Below are 14,255 nucleotides of genomic sequence, written 5' to 3'. Positions count from 1 at the left end.
GATGCATAGCTTCATTTGTGAAGACTATGTTTCTCTGGTAGAGGACTTGGGATTGCCTATAGAGATGGCACTGCTGCTAAAACTGGCACAATTGACAGGACTTGTGTCTTTTGCAGATCTATTATAATACTCAAAACTTCAGAATTTCTCTCAAAACATTGTAGAACAGCATTTACTCAATGCAACCTAAGAATGCTATTGCATTTCCTGCCAGACCTATCTCCAGGCACTTAGGAAAATTTTCATACATTTTTTCCTATGACTGGTAATCATATTTTTTGTAATCATCTTATACTCCCAGTGGCACTTTGTTAAATGTCTTTCATCAGGCCACTTGATATCTTAGAAAACAAAAAAAGAAGAGACATATTTTAGCAAACACTTTTTGGAAACCTCAATTTAGTATGAAGCCTCAATTTAGAATTCTATATAATGAAGACAGCAGTGTCTAACTTGTATCTTAATATGCAGTTTGGTCACTTATTTTTCTGTCTCCCTTTTTTTCCTGAACATGTAGTTGTCTGGAACCTATGGCATCAGAAGAAGAAAATATGGAATATACCAAGCAGTTAATCCTCAGCTGTCTGCTAAATATCTGTCAGAAATTGTCTTCAAACGGTAGCAAGATTCCAGCAGGTGAAAATTGCCAGACCCATTTCTTGGTGTTTCTCTTACCAATAGAGCATTAAAACAATGGCCTCTAACTTCTTTCTTTTCTGAGCATATGCTATATTGTTGAGGAGAGACCATTTTCATTTATAGGGTACAAGTCTGCCTTCCTAATCATTTTTGTGTAACCCTTAGATGTGATCTGCAAATTGAAACCAGAGCTTGAGTGTGCTGTTTGTTCCTACTGGCTTGACCACTAAAGCATTAATCAGTAAATTTTAATTTTTTTTTCACTTGCAGATATCCTCAACAAAGAAAAATTCAATGTGGAAGTGATAGTTCAGTGCATCCGGATCTCTAAAATGCCCCAGACACATCACCATGCACTGCTTCTCCTTGGTGCTGTTGCTGGCATGTTTCCTGTAAGTGTTACCTGGAATACAGGTGTCAGCTCTTCAGGTTCCAAATATTGGAAAGAGCAAAGACCATAGAGAGAGTTCTCTGGGGAGAAGCTCTTGCTTCACCATCCTGCTGTGATCAAAATTTTCCTGCATTGTTTCTTCTTTCTTCTTTATATACAAGAGAGAAACATGCTTGTGAGGTGGTGTGCCAGCTCCACTGCTACTTCAGGGGAGGTAGGAGGATAATGAACCATGTGTTGAGAAAGATGCAAGAGCTATTGAGGAGTTAGAGCTCACAGGAGAACCTGTGACTGATCAAGTAGATGAGAAAGAAAAGGGGGATAATGATATCACCAGGCCTTTGTGTGATAGGCTGAGGGACAACACACCAGGGTGGAAGGGATGGGTGGCTAGCAAGGGCCTTCAGCCTGTTGCCCTGCAGCATGCTGGGGACACAGCAACACAGTCCAGGTTTCACAGAGATGAGCCAGGGGCTCATGTGGTAGTAACAGCCAGCAAGGAAACGTCAGCACATGCAGGGCTCACTGGTAGGTTGGTGCCCATGGAGGTGGCCAGGAGTGGGTGGGCAGCAAGAGTGAAAACTAATGGATTAACTCCCTCTCTGAAATGCTTCTGTACCAATGCATGGAGCATGGGGAATAAGCAGGAGGTGTTGGAGATCTGCCTTAGGCTGCATGCCTATGATATAATTGCAATCACTGAAACACAGTGGGACAGCTCCCATGGCTGGAGTGTTGTCATGGATGGCTATGTACTGTTCAGGAAAGACAAACAAACAAGGTGAGGTGGTGGTGTTGCTCTCTCTGTGTGAAAGCAACTGGTATGTGTTCAGTTCTACCTAGGTGGAGAAGTAGAACGGGTTGAAAGCTTGTGGGTAAGAACTAAGGGATGTGGAAAGGGAGGTGAAACAGTTGCGGGTATCTACTATAGACCACCAAATCAAGTAGAAGATGCTGATACGAGGCCACCTATGGTCAGCTGGAGGTAGCCGCTAGAACACATTCCTTGGTACTCATGGGTGACTTCAATCACCCTGATATTTGCTGGCAAACCCACACAGCTAGGCATAGCCAGTCCAAAAGGCTCTTGCAGTGTGTCAATGATAACTTCTTGATGCAGGTAGTGGAGGAGCGAGAAAGGAGGGGTCCACTGCTGGACTGTGTACTAACTAATAGAGGACTGGTTGGGGACATTAAGGTTGGGAACAGCCTTGGTCACAGCAATCATGACATGTTGGAGTTTAGTATTATACAGGGTAGAAGCAGGGCTGTGTTCAACATCCTCATCAATGCCATTGATGAGGGAACAGACAAGAGAGTGTCTGCTCAGCATGTTTGCTGATGATACCAAACTGCGAGTCTGGGCTGATACACCTGAAGGCTGTGCAGCCATTCAGTGAGACCTGGAGAGCTGGGCAAAGAGGAGCCTAATGAGGTTCAACAAGGATAAGTGCTGAGTCTGCATCTGGGGAGGAATAATAAACTGCACCAGTACAGGTTAGGAGGCAGTCTGCTACAGAACAGCCCTGTGGAGAAGGACCTGGGAGTCCTGGTGGAGATGTTGTGGAGTCTCCTTCTCAGGAGACTTTCAAGACCCATCTGGATGCATTCCTGTGCAACCTGTGCTAAATTCTATGGTCCTGCTCTGGCAGAGGGGTTGGACTCTCTGATTGTGAGGTGTCCCTGCCCATGGCAGGGGGGTTGGAACTAGATGATTCTTGTGGTCACTTCCAACCCTGACTGATTCTATGATTCTATCTCCTGAGGTGTTCCTTCCAACCCCTGACATCCTGTGATCCTGTGAACATCTAGCATAATAACATGTCTTCTTCCAAGTTCCTACCTTGTACAGCACTGAGAAATGTAGTTTTAGTTCATGATAAAACAATTTTGGTCTGATTTTATTTGGCTGAGAAATCATCCTTCTATGGATTGAAATTTGACTGTATGTTCACTTTTCTAAGTAAAACTCTTCTGCCTTGGAATTACAGCAAAATCTATCCAGATGCATGAAGTTCAGTTTTCATCTTTCTCTCTACATCAGTACTTTTCTCCAAAAAGGCAAAGCTGGAAATTTTTTTACAAATTTGCTGAGGATTTAGCTTTTTGATTGTTGGGGCTGCCTTTCTTTGTCTCCATCTTACTGCAATCATGTACTTCAGAACAGAGCTTTTATTCTGTATTCATAATTGCATCTTACAAGATTTTCAAGGTCAGAATACAAGGAAATACTTTGTATGAGTCTCATCTCTCATCTTAAATCTGAAATGCTTCTTCAGTTCACTAAAACTGAGTGAAAACTGTGGCCATAGCTTCTTGATCTAAGTTCTGGCAAAATCTAAGAAAACTAGGCTGCGCCAGGGGAAGTTCAAGCTGGAGGTCAGGAGGAAGTTTTACACAGAGAGAGTGATTGCCCATTGGAATGGACTGCCCGGGGAGGTGGTGGAGTCGCCATCACTGGAGGTGTTCAGGAGGAGACTTGACAGGGTGCTTGGTTGCATGGGTTAGTTGATTAGGTGGTGTTGGATGATAGGTTGGACGCGATGATCTTGAAGGTCTCTTCCAACCTGGTCTATTCTATTCTGTTCTATTCTATTCCATTCCATTCCATTCCATTCCATTCCATTCCATTCCATTCCATTCCATTCCAACTCTGGAGCTAGGTGGCACCTCAAATCCAGCCCTTTCAAAATCAATTACTGCAATTACAGCTCCTAAAACAAAAAGTCAAGTAACAACACGAGCACGGCTGGTTTCCATTGAATGATTGAAGATACTGCAGGTGTTTATAGATGTAAAAAAAGTGAACAGGAAAGGTGTGAAAATCACTGGAACCTGTGCTACACTCTGCAAATCTCCCCATAGATGATTTTACTTGTCTGTTTACTTTTTTTTACTACCATGACCCTGGTTTGAAGAATATAAGGTATTTTGCAGACTAAATGTTCAATTTCCACTCTTCAATTACTTGCTTAGAAATGTATCTTGTTTTCTAAATAATATTTAGAATAATCACATAGCACCTCTAAGGGACACTATACATTTTAAAGTGGAGATTTTGGAAGATGTTTATGATGCTTATTTTCTTTTATAGGTATCTAGTGGCATTTGTGGGAAAGCAAAATGCCTTTAGGTACAACATAGAGAGCAGCATGGTTTAGAAAATAAAGTAACCTCATCTGTCTTCTTTTCCAGGATAAAGTTCTCCACAATATTATGCCCATTTTTACATTCATGGGAGCAAATGTCTTGCGTCTGGATGATACTTACACGTTCCAAGTAATTAATAAGACAGTGCAGATGGTTATTCCTGCTCTTATACAGGTAAATTTGCCTACTTTATAGAAAGGAGTAGAAAATTAATTAAGTAGAGTAAATGGCTTAGAATACCAGTGGTACAATAAGATGTTGTCTATTCTAGGATTATTTATATGTATGTGTGTGTATATATATATATCTCCACTAACTATATTAGCAGACTATTCCTTCTCTGACCATCTCTGATTTCATCTTCTTTTTAATCTTATGAGCATCTGTACTTTATAAATGGTTTAGCTATAACAGTATCACAACTGTATATTGAAGCATTACATTATAAAATTACCAGGTAAATTCAGTAGAGAAACCATTGGAAATAAGAAGGAGGTTATTAGTCCTGTAATAATATGTCATATCAATAGTAGACATGGTCTGAAAGAAATTGAAAGGTAAAATATTTGACAAATAATTCTGCCAGCTGATGCTTGTGGGGGCTTTTCTTGGTTTTGTCTGGGCATCTTAGATAAATACATCATAGTTCTTCATAGTTTTTCCTTTGGTCACTTGCACCTAAGACATCTTTATGCTAACGTCACTCATAGATTTAAAGGTGAAAAATGCCACAAAATTGTCTTACGAGAAAATTAATTGGCAAAAAAAAAAACCACAAATTAGCCATGGACTGGGGAATTTTCTGATGTATTTTTAAATGATGTGTGCACACATTTTGCATCCTCTTGCAGGTCTCTCTTTAAGAAAACAAGTTGCTGTCTCTCATGTCTCTCAGTTTTTTTCAAGGAAAAACCTTACTTTTTTAGAAACCTTTCATAGCATCCATTGTGACAAATGGTTATGGCACACACAGTTACTGCACAAGTTCTTTACCATGAGGGTGGTGGAACACTGAACTGGGTTGCCCTGGGAGGTGATTGAGATCTCACCCTTGGAGATATTCAAGGTTAGGCTCAACAGGGCTTTGGGCAGCCTGATCTAGTTGAGGATGTCCATGCTTACTGCAGAGGGGATTGGACTAGATGACCTTTAGAGGTCCCTTCCAACTCCATCCTATGATTCTATTATGTGAAGAGAGCCTAATGTTACTTACCTAAGATCATGTAGCCTACCTGTATTGTTTTTATGAGGCCCTTGTATCCAAGACTCTAACTGTCAGGCTTACAGGCAAAGTTTTCAGAAGGATGTGGCATTGCTTTTCCTTGAAAACATCCTGCTTGTTTCAGATGATGCCAAGTAATGAGTTCTTTTTCTTTTCTTTTTTTCCCCTTTTTTCATTTTTTTCCCTTTACATTTTATTTGAAGCATCCTTCATCTGAAAAGGAACTGTGATTCACAACTGTTTATTTTGGAGCACTTACATTTCCCTTGAAGCTGTCCTTTTGGTAATGCTGTTACCAGGCACATGGTGCTTTCTCTCATTTTCTGAATTTACAAGAACTAACTTGTACCCATCTGCAGTCATCTCTTTTAAATGCTATATCTGTTTGTACTTAGGCTGAAGACAGTGATTTGTCAGAGTCCTCAGGAACTGTGGAAGAGGTGGTGATAAAGATCATTCGTGTGTTTGTGGATGCTTTGCCTCATGTGCCAGAGCATCGACGCCTCCCAATCCTGACCCAACTGATCACTACTGTGGGAGGAGACAAATTCCTCTGGGTTCTCCTGGTGCTACTGTTTGAGCAGTACGTGACCAAAACCGTGACTGCAACATCAAGCACAGACAAGGTTAGGAGAGGAGTTGGGGTAAACTTTTCCAAGAGGCTGATGATAGTCTCACCTTTGAAAAGGTGCAACAAAATCCCCTAGATTATGCCAAAATAAGGACTGAGCACTGAGTGTGGGCTGTAACAGAACCCGATTGTGATATTGACTATGAATTGTATTGCAGATACAATACTGTTTTGTCCTGGAGACCAAACAATGAATCAGATCATATTGTACAGCAATTCTTGACCTGAAGATCTGATAATCTATTTATTAGGTGCTTCAGTATTTTTAAAGTTGTTTTTTCATTCTTTAACTGTATTCATGAAAAATGATACTGCTCTTCCCTTACAGACCAAGGCCTAGGCAGGACCTTGGATTAGGTGAAAGCATAGTTTATGGGGAAAACTGAAAAAATTATTAAAGAAACATTGATGACAAGATACAGTCTTTGCTGTAGCCATCTTATCTCTACACCCTTTGAAACCGTGTTCTCTAGAAGAGCTTGCTGCTTTTACCTTCGAAGTAAATCTTGGCAGTATCCAGCTCACCATGGCATGAGGAGCTTTCAAGTCTTTTTATCATAATTAGTAATACATTTTTTAACTCTTGAAATGTTTGGTTATTTCCTTTCTAAATAATAAACAGGATGCTGTTCTGGAGGCAGACACTGAATTTTGGATTTCCATCTGTTGTGAATTTAGTGTACGTGCTCAGTTCCAGAGCATGATGAAAATAATTCAGTACCTGACAGAGCTGCCAGAGAACAAAGAAGGTAACTACAAAACAGTCAGGAAATGCATATACACCTTCCTGTTGCAAGGGTCCGTGGTAATGGTCTTAAACTAAAAGAAGGTAGATTTAGACTAGATACAAACGAAGATAATTCTTTACAGTGAGGGTGGAGAAACATTGGAAGAGGTTGCCCAGAATAGTGAAAGATGCCCTATCCCTGGAAACATTGACCAACATAATCTAGATGAAGATCTCACTGCAAGGAATTTGGACTAGATGGCCTTTAGAGACCCCTCCGTTCACCCAGAACATTTCATGATTCTATTACTCCTCTAGACAGAAGACTAAGAGATAAAGAATTACTGTAATGACTTTTTAAACAAAATGGATATAAATGATTACCTTTTTTTTCCCAATCATTTTACTTCTAGATTAATTTGAACACTTAGAATCCAGTAGTCCTCATTTAGATGGTAGAGCAAGTCACTTAGTTGAAATAACTAGCTGTTACTCTTAGTAGACAAGATCACAGGGACTAGCAGTCATTTCTGAGTTTTTTTAAGGTTTCCCTTCTTCCTGCTGCATTACAGTGGAGCAATAATGAAGCACTCTGTTTTAATACTTTTCCAGTCTGTTATTTCATAGAGCATTGGGGAAGGTGGGTGAGAGTTGTTTGTTTCTTTTTAAGTTAGGACTTGCAATATTTGTTGTTTGAATACCTTTTCTTAGCCTGGAAGGACCAAGCAGTAATACTGAAAGCAGTTTTCCCAAATGTGTGACACGCAGTGTATGTGCTTCTGCCGCAAAAGTCTCTCAAGTTTGTAGTCAGTGTACCATAGCTTTAGCTCAAAAGAAGAAGAAGTGAAATAGCACTACTTGTTTTGAGGCTGTTGAAATGAAACAAATTCTATTTCAGACCATCTCTTTTGGAACTTTGACATGATTTTAGATAGTTGAGAATTATCCTTGATAGGCATCTAGCTGTGATTTTACTTGTTTCTGTAAGTCTTTTTCTCTTGGCTGCAAATATGTTTTGTGAATGTTTGCAACAGATGATCCTGGGCCAAAAAAGTCAAGAACGTGCAATACAAAGCTGAAGAATCAGGACGGGCAGCTCTTTGACGTGGAGTCTCACTCAGACAAACAACTTCGGCACTTCAAATACTTGTCAGTCTCCTTCATGTCACAACTTTTATCCTCTCCAAATTTTGTGAAAAAGGTAGTAACAGTACATTGCTTTTCAACTGATCCCATTAAGTAGTTGTCCTATACTGTAAGAGATGAGGTTTAATTTGCTTTTTACTATGGCTTTATAGACAAAGGGGATGAAAGAATACACTGCCCAGTTTATATTGCTGACACCTTTATTGAAATAGTTTTGAAACCACCGAGTGATGTTACTTATTTTTTAATAAGGCTTTTCCGGATAGACTCCTGTTTATGTGATTGGTGAAGAGGTAACAAGCTGAAATTCTGGTCCCAGTGGATTCGCCCTGACTTTACGGCACCTGGGTTTTCACTCACTGTGTAACTCCCAAGTTTCGTTCAGGATTCATACTGTCGACTCTGAAAGTGCAAAATGAATGTCACAAATTTTTGGCTGCAGTTCCCAGTTTTTCAGCTGAGTGTCCTCCGCCAGCCTGAAGTGTGTTTGCTGCTGTGACTGCATTGCCAGAGATTCTCCGATTCTCTTCTAGAATGACACCTTAAGTGCAGATGTGGGGAACACAAAATGACCATGTTCGTGGGCAAATCTGTGCATACCAGAATGCTAGCTTAATGAAGGGATACAAGATTCACACTTAACCTTCATTCTTCCTTTTTAAACCAGATAGTCGAATGTGAAGAAACAGAAGAGCTGCAGAAGCTGGAACAGAGGTATGCTTTAAATCTGCTCCACTCCTCCCATTTCCAGCTTCTACTTGCAACGTGGGAATATTTTTTTAATTGTTGTCCCATTTCAAATTTCTTTGCCCAAGGATACTTCTAATGCATTCCTTAGCAACAAGCTGTATTTATTATATGCAAGTTGCTTGGGGTTTGGTTTGGGTTTTTTAATACAATGTGGAGGGGTTTTCTTCTCAAATACTGCACTACCCAATATCCACTCTCTGTATTGCTGATAGTGCTCATTTGGCCATAACTGTTATGCTCTTGATGAGGGAGTTTCTAAAAGAATCCCAGATTCTTAGCATAGCATTGCTTCAGTTGTAGGGGGAAAAAATTGTTATTCACAGGTGTCCCCTATATTGTGTAAGAAAATTACCAGTGTTCATAGCTGTACTCATGGGGCTGTAACAGCCAATTGTGCAAAATTGAGGGTGCCTGTTGCAGAGGCATAACTTGTTTCTTCTAAATGTAAAAGGCTGTAGGACTTACTTTAAAAGCTGTGTTCCTTCAAAGCCCATTTTTAAACACTTTTATCTTGCCAGATCGTTTTTGTTTTAAAGTAGATTTCTTAAGTAGAACTACTGTTGTATGTAGATGGTGATTTGGGAGGACCAGGTAAACTCCTCGAACATGTGTGATTTTCCTTACTGCCATAGCTTTTTGTTAATGTGTAGATGTGATCTGCTGGTCTCTCCACTAGTATTTCATACTCCTTTGCTATTGCTGTTCCATGAAATGCTTTGCTTACCAGTAATCAAGTCGACTTAGTGTCCTTACTAAAAGATGATTCCTTTTCATCTAGGCTGTTAGAAGATGTTCTTCACTATATAAACACTGTGGCATCTTCAGTGGAAGCGAATGTGGACAAGCCAACAGCCAAATTTTGGAGGGTTCTGCTTAACAAGTCCTATGATATGCTCGATAAAGTATGTCTCATGAGACTTCATGTTAGCAGTGGGACATTTCTGTTTTTGCTTGTTAATATGATTAATAATCATTGTGGGATTTCTTGTTGGGTTAGTGCTAATATTTACGGTATGGTCTGCAACCTGGTGCATCACTGTTTAAACTTGTCTAACTGTAAGCTTTAATAACTACAGCTTACAATTTAGAACAGCTAGGGGAAAAAACGTGGAATTTCCTCTAGTTAGTATTCCACTGTCTGGAATTAGTCATTTTGCTAGCTGATGGAGAAGAATGTCTTTTGGCAGCATTTCTCACTGTTATGTCATAAAATGATTTAACTAATGCTAGTGCAACTGTTGAATATTTCTACATGGATTTAAATGGAGAAAAAAAATCCTTATGCTTTTCTTTCTAGTATTTTTCTGATTAGAAGTATATTTGTAGAATCAAACTGGCTATCTTGTTGCACACTGTGGGTATCTTTCACAGCTTGGATTTTGCTATTTTGCCTGTGAAGCATATTCCAGTTTTCATGATGTAGATGCACAGGGTGCTATAAGAAGTATTTTAGGGTAAGGAGGGAAAGCTCACCAGTATAGACAAAAAGAATTGCTAGTTGATAATGGCGGGTTAGCAGACAGTGAACCCAGATGAAATACTGTGACTGCACCCTGCTGTGTGGCTTTCCTTGCCTCCAAAGCAGCATTGCTTGCCTGTGCTCTCTTGAAGAGGGCCTTATTTGAAGGGTATTGTGTTACAGTGCATGGGAGAGCATTTATGGTGTTATGTTTTCGTTGTAGGTTAATGCCTTGTTGCCAACAGAAACCTTCATCCCTGTAATTAGGGGCCTAATGACAAATCAGCTCCCATCTGTGAGACGTAAGGCAATGGACCTTTTGAACAATAAGGTGCAGCAGCGCACAAGGTGGCAGAAGACCCAGGTGAGGCAATGTGGTTAAACTCAGTTCCTTTGGTAGAAGTAGCCAGAAAGATGTTGATTTAGGAGTGGTTTGCTCTGCATAAGATACAAGTACCAGTGCCAAGTCTGGCAGGCAGCTCTTGAGTGAGACACAGGCTACACGCCCATGGTTACCTTGCAGATTCTGAGTTTATAATTGTCTGTCTAATGTGTGTGCTCTCTTGTCCTTTTAGATCCTGCAGCTCTTGGAGCTGGTTCCTGAGCTCGTGGCTATTGTGCAGTGTAAGAGAAAGGAGGAAGAGGAGGAGCAAGCAATCAACAGACAGACTGCTTTGTTCAGCCTCAAGCTACTCTGCAAAGGTTTTGGCACAGAAAATCCAGTGCCATTTGTACCTGTTCTGAAAACTGCCATTGATCTAATTTCTTCAGAGAAAGAGGAAAAGAATGTAATGGGAAGTGCTTTGCTCTGTATAGCTGAGGTCACCTGTACACTGAAAGCTCAAGCAATACCTCAGCTTCCAAGGTACTGTTGGATTCTTTTTTAACAGAACCAGTTGAAGCAGGAATTAGTTACACAAAAATGCATTACTAAGGGAATGCTGATGAAGGCCAAGTGGCAGTCTGCCCACGCATGTGTTCTGTGTAGATAAGAATAAAAGTACTCACAGTGCTTGAAGGTGCTTCTTGGTTGTAGAACTAAGAAGCTAGTGGGGAAAATTTAAGTTTCATAATCTGTTCTGTGAACAGAGGGATAACCTTTATGGCTTTAAAAAAGTCAGACCATATTCTTTATTTTTACTGTAGAACAGCTTTCATTTAAAAACATGAGAACCAGTACCGCTGGAATTTCCTGCATATTGCATAAGTTTACTTTCCCTAGTGAAGAATATTATCTGGAATATAAAATTGTAAACAGTCTATTGAGGCTGAGTGAAATGTGCCATATGAGACTCTGGTGATCTCTGCTGAACAAATGAGGTCTTAATGCCCTTCCCCCCTCTCCCTCTCCCTCTCCCTCTCCCTCTCCCTCTCCCTCTCCCCTCTCCCTCTCCCTCTCCCTCTCCCTCTCCCTCTCCCTCTCCCTCTCCCTCTCCCTCTCCCTCTCCCTCTCCCTCTCCCTCTCCCTCTCCCTCTCCCTCTCCCTCTCCCTCTCCCTCTCCCTCTCCCTCTCCCTCTCCCTCTCCCTCTCCCTCTCCCTCTCCCTCTCCCTCTCCCTCTCCCTCTCCCTCTCCCTCTCCCTCTCCCTCTCCCTCTCCCTCTCCCTCTCCCTCTCCCTCTCCCTCTCCCTCTCCCTCTCCCTCTCCCTCATAATATATGTAAGTTCATTATTGTTATTCAATCTTTAAACTAAAGGTGGGACTCTGAGCACCCTGATCTAGTGACGGATGTCCCTGCCTATGGCAGAAGGGTTGGACTAGATGATCTTTGAAGATCCCTTCTGACCAAAACCATTCTATTATTCTGTGATTCTAAACCAAATATTCTTCATTAGCTTCAAATACATCAGAAGGGCCCAGAACACTGAATTTTATCAAATACACATGTAAAAATTCAGGTGAAAATTGTCCCCGAAGGCTAAACAGATTGATTGATGTGATTGGAAGTTTTCCTCCAAGTGGTTTCACCATTCTCTGTTTATGTTTGGTTATTCACAGGCTGATGCCAGCACTATTGAAGACTTTGAAAAATAAGAAGGAGCTGGTCTCCAATGAGATTTACTTGCTGAGCGCAGTCACTGCTCTGCTGAAGGTTGCAGAAACATTACCACACTTCCTTAGTCCTTATCTATTGGATTGCTTGCTGCAGGTGAGCTCTCAGATTCCTACAGATATGTAGAGTGGAATGGGATCTGCCCAGTTCCTAGAAGCAACAAAGGTTCTTTTTTCTCTCTGAAACTGAAGCAGGAAAGTGTGCCAACTGTATGGAAAGTATTACTCTTCTACTCCCCTTCATAAGTAGGTAACTAAGATAAAGAATATAAGAGCATCTCCTACTCCTCCCCCTGCTAGGCTGTAGTTTGCCTTTGGAAAGGGAGATGAGTCCTGAAGAATCATTCTGTAACATCCATGATCTCATCGAGTATCTAACAGCTCTAGCTGGGGCAATTCTGACCCCCTGCTGCTGACAAGCACTTTTTTTTTCAGTGCTTGGCTTCTGAAGACAGCAAAGCTCTATTTAGAGACATCTTAATATAAGGTGCTCCAGGTGGTGCAAACAGCAAAATTCCTGACTGACATGTGGAACAGACTGCTACTGTAAAATAAGTTCTTGAGTTGTTTTAAGTCTGCCTGACTTTTGTTGGATCTCCTGATAGGTTGTCCGCTTGGAAAGGATTGCGGCAGAGTTTGGTCCCACTTCCCAGATTAGCTTACGTATAACATCACTGAGAACTATCCTGGCCACAAGGCTTGCTCCCCGCATCCTGCTGCCTGCACTTACCAAGTGTTACAGCGACGTGGCAAACACCCGGAAGGTAAGGGGGACTTTCATTCTTATGCATTGTGATTAAAACACACACACACACGTGTTATCAGTGCTGTTTTGGGCACAAATATAAAACATAGCACCATCTGAGCTGCTGTGAAGAAAATTAACTCTGTCCAAGCCAAACCTAGCAGAGTCTTCATATTACTTCTGTTTTGTTTTGTACTGCCATGGGGATTCAGGAAAGTTAGACCTGAGAGAAATGCCTTTGAAGTCCATACCATGTTAGATGACAAATGCTTGGGAGATCTGCCCATGCATAAAGACCTTATCTACTAGAACAAATTATTTATGAGTTGAGTCATAATTTTCATCTGGGCTTTGTTCTTGTCTCAGGTGCAAACCTTTCAGACCTGATTGGTATCTCAGTATTGGAGAGCAGAGACCAAACTCTTTTCAAGAATCCTACTATCATAAGACCACAAAAAGTATATTTATGTTACTGTGTTTTGATAGTAAATGTGTTAATTTCTCAGTCACTGTCAGTATAACAGTCGCTTTTGTATTCTTCTGGTTTTGTTTTGGCAGAACTGCCTGGGTCCCCTTATGAACATTTTGAAGGAGCACATTGTTGGTATGGAGAAGGAGCACCTCATCTCCCATCAGTCTGAGCTGACTGCATTTTTTATGAAAGCCTTGGACTTCCGAACAGAGCACGCCCAGGTAGCTTGCTTAGGGCAAGAGCAGCAGCAGTTCAACCTCTGCATGCTAATCCTGTCAGTTGTTCTAAGGAAGACAAGTGATTTCCATTGCATATGTGCTCTGAAATGCTGAGTATCCAACTTTCTGCTCTGGAATTGTTCTTTGAGTAGAAAACGTTATGGTTAGATACTCAGTCTAAAACAGACAAAATTAAAATGTGCTTTGAAAACTCAAATTCTTACATTTGAAAATTGGAATTGTGTTTTCTAGGATGATTTAGAGGAAGTTGGCAAGACAGAGGCTTACATTATTGACTGTCTAATAAGTATGGTTATGAAACTTTCCGAAGCTTCTTTCAGACCCCTTTTCTTCAAGGTAGGAAGTTTAAATGTAACTGATCTGCATCAGGATATTTGTATTTTTCAGTGCACAAACACAGGACAGAGATAATCTGCTTGTCACTTTCAGCTCTTTGACTGGTCCAAAACAGAGTCTACCCTAAAAGACAGACTGCTGACATTCCACCGAATAGCAGATTGCATCGCAGACAAGCTCAAGGGTCTCTTCACACTGTTTGCTGGCCATTTAGTAAAGCCGTTTGCAGAGACACTGAATCAGGTCAACACTTCTAAAACTGGTAAGTTTTCAATTACTAGCTACAGAGAGGCATTG

General features: G+C 40.9%; 1 protein-coding gene across 1 annotated transcript in view; it reads left to right on the top strand.

Annotated features, from left to right (window-relative positions):
• The window catches only part of HEATR1 (HEAT repeat containing 1), a 40,588-nt gene that overhangs the window by 23,148 nt on the left and 3,185 nt on the right, over positions 1 to 14,255 (top strand). Inside the window, exons 27-41 of the mRNA XM_068155034.1 lie at positions 518 to 636; positions 910 to 1,031; positions 4,226 to 4,354; positions 5,798 to 6,028; positions 6,656 to 6,782; positions 7,795 to 7,961; positions 8,574 to 8,620; positions 9,435 to 9,558; positions 10,339 to 10,479; positions 10,691 to 10,980; positions 12,113 to 12,263; positions 12,772 to 12,930; positions 13,470 to 13,604; positions 13,854 to 13,958; positions 14,052 to 14,220. Of these exons, the coding sequence (XP_068011135.1) occupies positions 518 to 636; positions 910 to 1,031; positions 4,226 to 4,354; positions 5,798 to 6,028; positions 6,656 to 6,782; positions 7,795 to 7,961; positions 8,574 to 8,620; positions 9,435 to 9,558; positions 10,339 to 10,479; positions 10,691 to 10,980; positions 12,113 to 12,263; positions 12,772 to 12,930; positions 13,470 to 13,604; positions 13,854 to 13,958; positions 14,052 to 14,220 (2,216 nt within the window). The remainder of the gene's footprint in view (positions 1 to 517; positions 637 to 909; positions 1,032 to 4,225; positions 4,355 to 5,797; positions 6,029 to 6,655; positions 6,783 to 7,794; positions 7,962 to 8,573; positions 8,621 to 9,434; positions 9,559 to 10,338; positions 10,480 to 10,690; positions 10,981 to 12,112; positions 12,264 to 12,771; positions 12,931 to 13,469; positions 13,605 to 13,853; positions 13,959 to 14,051; positions 14,221 to 14,255) is intronic.

Source organism: Melanerpes formicivorus, unplaced genomic scaffold (genome assembly GCF_026170545.1).
Source record: "Melanerpes formicivorus ecotype bairdi unplaced genomic scaffold, bMelFor1.0.p_v2 SCAF_2, whole genome shotgun sequence".
NCBI lineage: Eukaryota > Metazoa > Chordata > Aves > Piciformes > Picidae > Melanerpes > Melanerpes formicivorus.
This window is presented reverse-complemented; position numbering and strand designations above follow the sequence as displayed.